The sequence below is a fragment of the Oncorhynchus gorbuscha genome, unplaced genomic scaffold (assembly GCF_021184085.1).
Source record: "Oncorhynchus gorbuscha isolate QuinsamMale2020 ecotype Even-year unplaced genomic scaffold, OgorEven_v1.0 Un_scaffold_4448, whole genome shotgun sequence".
Lineage (NCBI taxonomy): Eukaryota > Metazoa > Chordata > Actinopteri > Salmoniformes > Salmonidae > Oncorhynchus > Oncorhynchus gorbuscha.
In genome coordinates, this window is record NW_025748459.1 from 4,330 (window position 1) to 17,500 (window position 13,171).

The following is a 13,171-nucleotide window of genomic DNA, read 5'->3' on the forward strand; positions in this document are numbered from 1 at the left end:
CACTGAGTCCCAATACCCATTTAATACCCACTGAGTCCCAATACCCATTTAATACCCACTGATTCCCAATACCCATTTAATACCCACTGATTCCCAAAACCCATTTAATACCCACTGATTCCCAATACCCATTTAACACCCATTTAATACCCACTGATTCCCAATACCCATTTAATACCCACTGATTCCCAATACCCATTTAATACCCACTGATTCCCAATACCCATTTAACACCCACTGATTCCCAATACCCATTTAATACCCACTGATTCCCAATACCCATTTAATACCCACTGATTCCCAATACCCATTTAATACCCACTGATTCCCAATACCCATTTAACACCCACTGATTCCCAATACCCATTTAATACCCACTGATTCCCAATACCCATTTAATACCCACTGATTCCCAATACCCATTTAACACCCACTGATTCCCAATACCCATTTAACACCCACTGATTCCCAATACCCATTTAATACCCACTGATTCCCAAAACCCATTTAATACCAACTGATTCCCAATACCCATTTAATACCCACTGATTCCCAATACCCATTTAACACCCACTGATTCCCAATACCCATTTAATACCCACTGATTCCCAATACCCATTTAACACCCACTGATTCCCAATACCCATTTAATACCCACTGATTCCCAATACCTATTTAATACCCACTGATTCCCAATACCCATTTAATACCCACTGATTCCCAATACCCATTTAATACCCACTGATTCCCAATAACCCCACTGATTCCCAATACCCATTTAATACCCACTGATTCCCAATACCCATTTAACACCCACTGATTCCCAATACCCATTTAATACCCACTGATTCCCAAAAACCCATTTAAGAAAAAGGCTCCCTAACCCAATATGTTTCTTATGTATTAATGGTCATCATATAAAGTTTAAACAGACATAAGGCAAACAAGAATAACCAGATCATTGTTATGCATCTCAGCTGAGCAAGTAGCCTCATTTAATTTCTGGACAACTTTTTTGGTGAAGTGTCAGTAGGAACTATTGGATTCCATGTATGTGTTCCACATGGTGCAATATTACCAGGGCACCGGATGTTGTTGCGACCATCGTTCCCGCCAGCAAGAATAAGGCAGTGACATCAGTGATTTTCCTTTCAAATAAAAGTCCCGCAATGAATTTGGGTGAAAAATAATACAAATGATCGAAATGTAACATTTTATAAAGAAATGTTAGCATACTTTTGATTAACAATATGAAAATAATAATAAAGTGCATCGCCTTTATAGCACAAATAATATTATAGCGTTATTGACATCATTGTTAACAAATGACATTAAAAATGTAATGATTATTAGATAGTTACTATGGTAACAACAATAATACAAATAAACAAAACAATTATTTATAATGCTACTATTAATAATGATAGTAATAACAATATGAATAATAATATTATAATAATAATTAACTTTAGAAAACACTTTTTTTTCTGTTTAGAGGACCTGCGTGGTTCTGGTACCGGTTCCAACCGGTACGTAGTAGTTAGAGTGTTGGACTTGTAAATGTCGCCGGATCAAATCCCGGAGCTGACAAGGTAAACATCTATCGTTCTGCCCCTGAACAAAGCAGTTAACCCACTGTTCCCAGGCCGTAATTGAAACTAATAATTTGTTCTTAACTGACTTGCCTAGTAAAATAAAATAAAATAAAACCAATCAGCTTACACAAACAAAAAACATTGTTGATCATGTTGGCTTGACATATATATATTTTTTTAAGACATCATATCTTATAGAACTACTTTTAATTATTCTTTGTATGATAACTTAGTATAAAATATATTAATAATTGTATACATTTTCCTTAATTTTCGTCCTAATCATGGGACTTTTATTCTGAAGGGTTGCAAAAATCCGTAACCCGGAAGTACTTCGTCATTCTTGCCCACTTCATAGTGGCGTGACCTTGCGCAACACGTGATTTCATGAACGAACCTATTTATCGTAACCTTTAATAGTTGTTTATTTGAAATGATGGTGACGATAACATAAACTATCAATTTCTAACATAGTCACTAGTCATAACTTGCAAGCTATGCTTTCTCTATTCAAATCCGCTCTTGTCGGATTGGCCAACACGGGTAGATCCACGGGGCTCCAAGGTAAGGTTCTGTCACAGTAGCTGGTTTGCGGACGAGGGGTAAGACGCTGCAAACTGTTCTTTATCTCATCAAAAAACATGACAAGACTGGCCCCGTGTTTTGTGAGTGTGAGAGAGTGCTTGACAACTAGCTCGTGTTGGAAATGGACGCGAGTAGTGTGGACGAAATGGAGAAAAGATTGGAGAAGAAACAGCCGAACAATATTAGGTGTCAGTTGTGATATGGAGCGGAAGGATGAGGGTCACGGATCTGAATGGGCTGTAGTCCGAAAGACCGGAAGAAGAGAGATCCTGATACAGGAAGCGATGGAGTGTCTAGTAAAGAAAGCATAAAGAGGGCCAAGGTAGGAAACAATAGTAGTGATGTGTTGTAGTGGAAAGTCGTGATGGTGTTTGATGAGACCACAGGGCTTCATTTACACATTATCCGACTAACCAATGTCATAGAGAAAGAGGTGTGAGGTCCAACTGGCCCGGTTCATTAGAAAAGGAAAAGATTGTAAATATTTTGTAGTTGTCAGGCTCATCAAGGGAAGATGATGCAATTGGAAAAGCTTAATGGGAAGAAGATGAAAAGTCATGTCCCGGGTTCTTATGCTTGGTTGAGTAGAGTCATCGCTGGTGTCCCAAAATATCTAACCAACCAGTTAGATGAAGAAGGAGCTAGGCAAGGGAGGCAGAGTGGTTGAGTAGAGTCATCGCTGGTGTCCCAATATGTCCCCATGATATTATATAACATGTGAAGGGAGGCAGAGTGGTTGAGTAGAGTCATCGCTGGTGTCCCAATATGTCCCCATGATATTAAATAACATGTGAAGGGAGGCAGAGTGGTTGAGTAGAGTCATCGCTGGTGTCCCAATATGTCCACATAATATTATATAACATGCGAAGGGAGGCAGAGTGGTTGAGGCCAAAAGGTTGATCAGTAGGAAAGAAGTGAGAGCCTGTGGGTCCTGCCGAGAGCCTGCCGAGAGCCCGCCGAGAGCCTGTGGGTCCTGCCGAGAGCCTGTGGGTCCTGCCGAGAGCCTGTGGGTCCTGCCGAGAGCCTGTGGGTCCAGATGAAGGAGCTAGCTGTGAATGGTTGCCCTACAAACCAACCAGCTTGACGATCTTAAATAAATGCTCATGCTGTATTCCTGCAATCTTTTGCAACACGCTTGACTGGCTGCCTGCAGCCACTATTATATTAGCTGGGCTTTCTAGCTAACGGCTTTAGCTAGCTAGCAGCAATATTAAACTATGATTGTTTGTTGTCTAGGTGTCCTGCAGAGTCATCTGAAGGTCTTGTCTGCTGGGATGAAGACATACGAGGTGCCTCCAGACTACAGCGGTAAGCATCTTTCTTTGCCATGTACCTTCAGCATTCAATCAGTTGACCTGGCTTCCTAGAATGGATGAAGCATTGTGTTGACCTGGCTTCCTAGAATGGATGAAGCATTGTGTTGACCTGGCTTCCTAGAATGGATGAAGCATTGTGTTGACCTGGCTTCCTAGAATGGATGAATCATTGTTGTTGAACTGGCTTCCTAGAATGGATGAAGCATTGTGTTGAACTGGCTTCCTAGAATGGATGAAACATTGTGTTGACCTGGCTTCCTAGAATGGATGAATCATTGTTGTTGAACTGGCTTCCTAGAATGGATGAAGCATTGTGTTGACCCTCTTATCTAGAATGGATGAAGCATTGTGTTGACCCTCTTATCTAGAATGGATGAAGCATTGTGTTGACCCTCTTATCTAGAATGGATGAAGCATTGTGTTGACCCTCTTATCTAGAATGGATGAAGCATTGTGTTGACCCTCTTATCTAGAATGGATGAAGCATTGTGTTGACCCTCTTATCTAGAATGGATGAAGCATTGTGTTGACCCTCTTATCTAGAATGGATGAAGCATTGTGTTGACCCTCTTATCTAGAATGGATGAAGCATTGTGTTGACCCTCTTATCTAGAATGGATGAAGCATTGTGTTGACCCTCTTATCTAGAATGGATGAAGCATTGTGTTGACCCTCTTATCTAGAATGGATGAAGCATTGTGTTGACCCTCTTATCTAGAATGGATGAAGCATTGTGTTGACCCTCTTATCTAGAATGGATGAAGCATTGTGTTGACCCTCTTATCTAGAATGGATGAAGCATTGTGTTGACCCTCTTATCTAGAATGGATGAAGCATTGTGTTGACCCTCTTATCTAGAATGGATGAAGCATTGTGTTGACCCTCTTATCTAGAATGGATGAAGCATTGTGTTGACCCTCTTATCTAGAATGGATGAAGCATTGTGTTGACCCTCTTATCTAGAATGGATGAAGCATTGTGTTGACCCTCTTATCTAGAATGGATGAAGCATTGTGTTGACCCTCTTATCTAGAATGGATGAAGCATTGTGTTGACCCTCTTATCTAGAATGGATGAAGCATTGTGTTGACCCTCTTATCTAGAATGGATGAAGCATTGTGTTGACCCTCTTATCTAGAATGGATGAAGCATTGTGTTGACCCTCTTATCTAGAATGGATGAAGCATTGTGTTGACCCTCTTATCTAGAATGGATGAAGCATTGTGTTGACCCTCTTATCTAGAATGGATGAAGCATTGTGTTGACCCTCTTATCTAGAATGGATGAAGCATTGTGTTGACCCTCTTATCTAGAATGGATGAAGCATTGTGTTGACCCTCTTATCTAGAATGGATGAAGCATTGTGTTGACCCTCTTATCTAGAATGGATGAAGCATTGTGTTGACCCTCTTATCTAGAATGGATGAAGCATTGTGTTGACCCTCTTATCTAGAATGGATGAAGCATTGTGTTGACCCTCTTATCTAGAATGGATGAAGCATTGTGTTGACCCTCTTATCTAGAATGGATGAAGCATTGTGTTGACCCTCTTATCTAGAATGGATGAAGCATTGTGTTGACCCTCTTATCTAGAATGGATGAAGCATTGTGTTGACCCTCTTATCTAGAATGGATGAAGCATTGTGTTGACCCTCTTATCTAGAATGGATGAAGCATTGTGTTGACCCTCTTATCTAGAATGGATGAAGCATTGTGTTGACCCTCTTATCTAGAATGGATGAAGCATTGTGTTGACCCTCTTATCTAGAATGGATGAAGCATTGTGTTGACCCTCTTATCTAGAATGGATGAAGCATTGTGTTGATCTTATCTAGAATGGATGAAGCATTGTGTTGACCCTCTTATCTAGAATGGATGAAGCATTGTGTTGACCCTCTTATCTAGAATGGATGAAGCATTGTGTTGAATGGATGAAGCATTGTGTTGACCCTCTTATCTAGAATGGATGAAGCATTGTGTTGACCCTCTTATCTAGAATGGATGAAGCATTGTGTTGACCCTCTTATCTAGAATGGATGAAGCATTGTGTTGACCCTCTTATCTAGAATGGATGAAGCATTGTGTTGACCCTCTTATCTAGAATGGATGAAGCATTGTGTTGACCCTCTTATCTAGAATGGATGAAGCATTGTGTTGACCCTCTTATCTAGAATGGATGAAGCATTGTGTTGACCCTCTTATCTAGAATGGATGAAGCATTGTGTTGACCCTCTTATCTAGAATGGATGAAGCATTGTGTTGACCCTCTTATCTAGAATGGATGAAGCATTGTGTTGACCCTCTTATCTAGAATGGATGAAGCATTGTGTTGACCCTCTTATCTAGAATGGATGAAGCATTGTGTTGACCCTCTTATCTAGAATGGATGAAGCATTGTGTTGACCCTCTTATCTAGAATGGATGAAGCATTGTGTTGACCCTCTTATCTAGAATGGATGAAGCATTGTGTTGACCCTCTTATCTAGAATGGATGAAGCATTGTGTTGACCCTCTTATCTAGAATGGATGAAGCATTGTGTTGACCCTCTTATCTAGAATGGATGAAGCATTGTGTTGACCCTCTTATCTAGAATGGATGAAGCATTGTGTTGACCCTCTTATCTAGAATGGATGAAGCATTGTGTTGACCCTCTTATCTAGAATGGATGAAGCATTGTGTTGACCCTCTTATCTAGAATGGATGAAGCATTGTGTTGACCCTCTTATCTAGAATGGATGAAGCATTGTGTTGACCCTCTTATCTAGAATGGATGAAGCATTGTGTTGACCCTCTTATCTAGAATGGATGAAGCATTGTGTTGACCCTCTTATCTAGAATGGATGAAATGGATGATTGTGTTGACCCTCTTATCTAGAATGGATGAAGCATTGTGTTGACCCTCTTATCTAGAATGGATGAAGCATTGTGTTGACCCTCTTATCTAGAATGGATGAAGCATTGTGTTGACCCTCTTATCTAGAATGGATGAAGCATTGTGTTGACCCTCTTATCTAGAATGGATGAAGCATTGTGTTGACCCTCTTATCTAGAATGGATGAAGCATTGTGTTGACCCTCTTATCTAGAATGGATGAAGCATTGTGTTGACCCTCTTATCTAGAATGGATGAAGCATTGTGTTGACCCTCTTATCTAGAATGGATGAAGCATTGTGTTGACCCTCTTATCTAGAATGGATGAAGCATTGTGTTGACCCTCTTATCTAGAATGGATGAAGCATTGTGTTGACCCTCTTATCTAGAATGGATGAAGCATTGTGTTGACCCTCTTATCTAGAATGGATGAAGCATTGTGTTGACCCTCTTATCTAGAATGGATGAAGCATTGTGTTGACCCTCTTATCTAGAATGGATGAAGCATTGTGTTGACCCTCTTATCTAGAATGGATGAAGCATTGTGTTGACCCTCTTATCTAGAATGGATGAAGCATTGTGTTGACCCTCTTATCTAGAATGGATGAAGCATTGTGTTGACCCTCTTATCTAGAATGGATGAAGCATTGTGTTGACCCTCTTATCTAGAATGGATGAAGCATTGTGTTGACCCTCTTATCTAGAATGGATGAAGCATTGTGTTGACCCTCTTATCTAGAATGGATGAAGCATTGTGTTGACCCTCTTATCTAGAATGGATGAAGCATTGTGTTGACCCTCTTATCTAGAATGGATGAAGCATTGTGTTGACCCTCTTATCTAGAATGGATGAAGCATTGTGTTGACCCTCTTATCTAGAATGGATGAAGCATTGTGTTGACCCTCTTATCTAGAATGGATGAAGCATTGTGTTGACCCTCTTATCTAGAATGGATGAAGCATTGTGTTGACCCTCTTATCTAGAATGGATGAAGCATTGTGTTGACCCTCTTATCTAGAATGGATGAAGCATTGTGTTGACCCTCTTATCTAGAATGGATGAAGCATTGTGTTGACCCTCTTATCTAGAATGGATGAAGCATTGTGTTGACCCTCTTATCTAGAATGGATGAAGCATTGTGTTGACCCTCTTATCTAGAATGGATGAAGCATTGAATGGATGAAGCATTGTGTTGACCCTCTTATCTAGAATGGATGAAGCATTGTGTTGACCCTCTTATCTAGAATGGATGAAGCATTGTGTTGACCCTCTTATCTAGAATGGATGAAGCATTGTGTTGACCCTCTTATCTAGAATGGATGAAGCATTGTGTTGACCCTCTTATCTAGAATGGATGAAGCATTGTGTTGACCCTCTTATCTAGAATGGATGAAGCATTGTGTTGACCCTCTTATCTAGAATGGATGAATGACCCTCTTATCTAGAATGGATGAAGCATTGACCCTCTTATCTAGAATGGATGAAGCATTGTGTTGACCCTCTTATCTAGAATGGATGAAGCATTGTGTTGAGAATGGATGAAGCATTGTGTTGACCCTCTTATCTAGAATGGATGAAGCATTGTGTTGACCCTCTTATCTAGAATGGATGAAGCATTGTGTTGACCCTCTTATCTAGAATGGATGAAGCATTGTGTTGACCCTCTTATCTAGAATGGATGAAGCATTGTGTTGACCCTCTTATCTAGAATGGATGAAGCATTGTGTTGACCCTCTTATCTAGAATGGATGAAGCATTGTGTTGACCCTCTTATCTAGAATGGATGAAGCATTGTGTTGACCCTCTTATCTAGAATGGATGAAGCATTGTGTTGACCCTCTTATCTAGAATGGATGAAGCATTGTGTTGACCCTCTTATCTAGAATGGATGAAGCATTGTGTTGACCCTCTTATCTAGAATGGATGAAGCATTGTGTTGACCCTCTTATCTAGAATGGATGAAGCATTGTGTTGACCCTCTTATCTAGAATGGATGAAGCATTGTGTTGACCCTCTTATCTAGAATGGATGAAGCATTGTGTTGACCCTCTTATCTAGAATGGATGAAGCATTGTGTTGACCCTCTTATCTAGAATGGATGAAGCATTGTGTTGACCCTCTTATCTAGAATGGATGAAGCATTGTGTTGACCCTCTTATCTAGAATGGATGAAGCATTGTGTTGACCCTCTTATCTAGAATGGATGAAGCATTGTGAATGGGATGAAGCATTGTGTTGACCCTCTTATCTAGAATGGATGAAGCATTGTGTTGACCCTCTTATCTAGAATGGATGAAGCATTGTGTTGACCCTCTTATCTAGAATGGATGAAGCATTGTGTTGACCCTCTTATCTAGAATGGATGAAGCATTGTGTTGACCCTCTTATCTAGAATGGATGAAGCATTGTGTTGACCCTCTTATCTAGAATGGATGAAGCATTGTGTTGACCCTCTTATCTAGAATGGATGAAGCATTGTGTTGACCCTCTTATCTAGAATGGATGAAGCATTGTGTTGACCCTCTTATCTAGAATGGATGAAGCATTGTGTTGACCCTCTTATCTAGAATGGATGAAGCATTGTGTTGACCCTCTTATCTAGAATGGATGAAGCATTGTGTTGACCCTCTTATCTAGAATGGATGAAGCATTGTGTTGACCCTCTTATCTAGAATGGATGAAGCATTGTGTTGACCCTCTTATCTAGAATGGATGAAGCATTGTGTTGACCCTCTTATCTAGAATGGATGAAGCATTGTGTTGACCCTCTTATCTAGAATGGATGAAGCATTGTGTTGACCCTCTTATCTAGAATGGCGATAAGTTTGGTCATGGTGGTCAAGCATTCAGTTTGCATCACAACAACATTGCATCATATCCGAATGGTTTCTGACCACACAAACACTTTGGCTACAGGTCAAGATCACCCTTACTCCAGACACTGGTTACCGTGACCCTCTCTGTGACTCCTCTCTCTGTGACTCCTCTCTCTGTGACTCCTCTCTGTGACTCCTCTCTCTGTGACTGGTGACTCCTCTCTCTGTGACTCCTCTTATCTGACTGACTCCTCTCTCTGTGACTCCTCTCTCTGTGACTCCTCTCTGTGACTCCTCTCTGGATGACTCCTCTCTCTGACTCCTCTCTCTGTGACTCCCTCTCTGTGTGTGACCCCTCTCTCTGTGACTCCTCTCTGTGACTCTTATCTGTGACTCCTCTCTCTGTGACTCCTCTCTCTGTGACTCCTCTCTCTGTGACTCCTCTCTCTGTGACTCCTCTCTCTGTGACTCCTCTCTCTGTGACTCCTCTCTGTGACTCCTCTCTGTGACTCCTCTCTGTGACTCCTCTCTGTGACTCCTCTCTCTGTGACTCCTCTCTCTGTGACTCCTCTCTCTGTGACTCCTCTCTCTGTGACTCCCCTCTCTGTGACTCCCCTCTCTGTGACTCCCCTCTCTGTGACTCCCCTCTCTGTGACTCCCCTCTCTGTGACTCCTCTCTCTGTGACTCCTCTCTCTGTGACTCCCCTCTCTGTGACTCCCCTCTCTGTGACTCCCCTCTCTGTGACTCCCCTCTCTGTGACTCCTCTCTCTGTGACCCCCTCTCTGTGACCCCTGTAGAGGTTGTGCTACCTGAAAGACCCAAGCTGAAGTTTCTGAACAAGGTGCCCAACTTTAAGAAGGCGAGGAAGGAGATGAAGAAGCTAAGAGACATCCAGGGACCAGCCCAGACAGCCAACACCTTCACCAAGGGACAGTACGGCATCGTGGTGAGTGTGTGTGTGTGTTGAATACACAGAGAACTCCATCTACATGCCTACGAGGGTTATGTGTTATAATAATCTCCCATCAGGGTCTGTGGATGTCGTTATATTGATCAAAACTTCCCCCTAAAGGTCAATGTTCCAGAACTGTTCTGTGATAAAAGTTCATTTATTTCTTCACTGTTTCAAACTTCCTCCAATCATCCGCCTCTCTCAGGCGCGGGGCGGGGCTCCTCAGGCATCCTCCTCTCCTCAGGCGTGGGGCTACCTTTCTTATCCAATCTTCTTACCTCCACTTCTAATCAATCCCTCCTCTCCTCAGGCGCTGGGCGGGGCTACCTCCACTTCTTGATCCAATCATCCTCCTCTCCTCAGGCGCTCTCTCTGCTACCTCCACTTCTGTCCAATCATCCTCCTCTCCTCAGGCGCTGGGCTGGGCTACCTCCACTCTGTCATCCTCCTCTCCTCAGGCGCTCCTACCTCCATTCTTACCAATCATCCTCTCTCTCAGGCGCTGGGTGGGGCTACCTTCTTCTTATCCAATCATCCTCCTCTCCTCAGGCGCTGGGTGGGGCTCCTCCACTTCTTAGGCCTCCTCTCTGGCGCGACTGGGTGCTCCCTCTCTCTCAGGCGCTGGGCGGGGCTACCTCCACTTAATCATCCTCCTCTCATCCTGGGACCCCTCCTCAGGCTCCACTTCTAATCATCCTCCTCTCCTCGGGCGCTGGGGCTCCTCCTCAGGCGCTGGGCTTCTAATCCAATCATCCTCCTCTCCTCAGGCGCTGGGCGGGGCTACCTCCTTCTTATCCAATCATCCTCCTCTCCTCAGGCGCTGGGCGGGCTACCTCCAAATCATCCTCCTCTCCTCAGGCGCTGGGCGGGCTACCTCCTCTCCTCAGGCGCTGGGCGGGGCTACCTCCTTCTTATCCAATCATCCTCCTCTCCTCAGGCGCTGGGCGGGGCTACTTCTAATCATCCTCCTCCAATCATTCCCAATCATCTCTCCTCAGGCGCTGGGCGGGGCTACCTTCTTCTTATCCAATCATCCAGCCTCTCCTCAGGCGCTGGGTGGGCTACCTCCACTTCTTATCCAATCATCCTCCTCTCTCAGGCGCTACGAGGGCTTCTTATCCAATCATCCTCCTCTCCTCAGGCGCTGGGCGGGGCTACCTCCACTTCTTAATCCAAGGCGCTGGGCGCTCATCCTTCTTATCCAATCATCCTCCTCCTCAGGCGCTGGGTGGGGCTACCTTCTTCTAATCCAATCATCCTCCTCTCCTCAGGCGCTGGGTGGGGCTACCTCTTCTTATCCAATCATCCTCCTCTCCTCAGGCGCTGGGTGGGGGCTACCTCTTCTAATCATCCTCCTCTCCTCAGGCGCTGGGCGGGGCTACCTCTTCTAAATCATCCTCCTCTCCTCAGGCGCTGGGCGGGGCTACCTCCACTTCTTCCAATCATCCTCCTCTCCTCAGGCGCTGGGGGGGGCTCCTCCAAATCATCCTCCTCTCCTCAGGCGCTGGGCGGGGCTACCTCCACTTCTTATCCAATCATCCTCCTCTCCTCAGGCGCTGGGGCGGGGCTACCTTCTTCTTATCCAATCATCCTCCTCTCCTCAGGCGCTGGGCGGGGCTACCTTCTTCTTATCCAATCATCCTCCTCTCCTCAGGCGCGGGCGGGGCTACCTTCTTATCCAATCATCCTCCTCTCCTCAGGCGCTGGGCGGGGCTACCTCCACTTCTAATCATCCTCCTGTCCTCAGGCGCTGGGCGGGGCTACCTCCACTTCTAATCATCCTCCTCTCCTCAATCATCTCCTCTCCTCAGGCGCTGGGCGGGGCTACCTTCTTCTTATCCAATCATCCTCCTCTCCTCAGGCGCTGGGCGGGGCTATCCAATCATCCTCCTCTCCTCAGGCGCTCCTCAGGCCAATCATCCTCCTCTCCTCAGGCGCTGGGCGGGGCTACCTCCACTTCTAATCATCCTCCTCTCCTCAGGCGCATCCTCCACTTCTTATCCAATCATCCGCCTCTCCTCAGGCGCTGGGCGGGGCTACCTCCACTTCTAATCCAATCATCCTCCTCTCCTCAGGCGCTGGGCGGGGGCTACCTCCACTTCTAATCCAATCATCCTCCTCTCCTCAGGCGCTGGGCGGGGCTACCTCCACTTCTAATCCAATCATCCTCCTCTCCTCAGGCGCTGGGCGGGGGCTACCTCCACTTTGGTCACATGGAGATGATGCGTCTGACCATCAACAGGAGGATGGACCCTCGCACCACCTTCGCCCGCTGGCGTATTAACGCCCCCTACAAGCCCATCACCAGGAAGGGCCTGGGCCAGAGGATGGGTGGGGGCAAAGGGAACATCGACCACTACGTCACACCGGTGAAGTACGGACGGATGATTGTGGAGGTCGGGGGACGGCTGGAGCTGGGCGAGGTGGAGCCTATCCTCAAGGAAGTGGCCAAGAAACTGCCCTTCCCTGCCAAGGTCAGCTCCCACAGCTGGGGAGATACTTAAAGGTGTAATCTAAATCTGCTCCTCTAAAGGGCCACATCTAGGGGTGGTGCTGGCCAATCACAGTAGCATCTGCTCCTCTAAGGGGTGGTGCTGGCCAATCACAGTAGCATCTGCTCCTCTAAAGGAGATCTGCTCCTCTAAAGGGGTTCTAGGGGTGGTGCTGGCCAATCAAGCGTCTGCTCCTCTAAAGGGCCACATCTAGGGGTGGTGCTGGCCAATCACAGTCTAGGATCTAGGTGGTGCTGGCCAATCACAGTAGCATCTGCTCCTCTAAAGGAGATCTAGGGGTGGTGCTGGCCAATCACAGTAGCATCTGCTCCTCTAAAGGAGATCTAGGGGTGGTGCTGGCCAATCACAGTAGCGTCTGCTCCTCTAAAGGGCCACATCTAGGGGTGGTGCTGGCCAATCACAGTAGCGTCTGCTCCTCTAAAGGGCCACATCTAGGGGTGGTGCTGGCCAATCACAGTAGCATCTGCTCCTCTAAATGCAAGGATATGTTGGGGGAAAAACTAGTTCCCTATTAGGCTTG

At 45.1% G+C, this 13,171-nt stretch overlaps 1 protein-coding gene across 2 annotated transcripts in view; it reads left to right on the forward strand.

Moving 5' to 3' along the window:
* Positions 1 to 1,957: 1,957 nt before the first annotated feature.
* LOC124028567 (39S ribosomal protein L16, mitochondrial-like) overlaps positions 1,958 to 13,171 on the forward strand; it is a 12,370-nt gene continuing 1,156 nt past the window's right edge. The window contains exons 1-4 of one of the 2 annotated variants that reach the window (XM_046340610.1): positions 1,958 to 2,159; positions 3,417 to 3,488; positions 9,984 to 10,132; positions 12,319 to 12,612. In XM_046340610.1, coding sequence (XP_046196566.1) covers positions 2,093 to 2,159; positions 3,417 to 3,488; positions 9,984 to 10,132; positions 12,319 to 12,612 — 582 coding nt within the window. In that variant the 5' untranslated portion in view covers positions 1,958 to 2,092. Of the gene's footprint in view, positions 2,160 to 2,424; positions 2,503 to 3,416; positions 3,489 to 9,983; positions 10,133 to 12,318; positions 12,613 to 13,171 lie in introns of those variants that run through there. The other variant, XM_046340611.1, reaches the window with a different exon arrangement.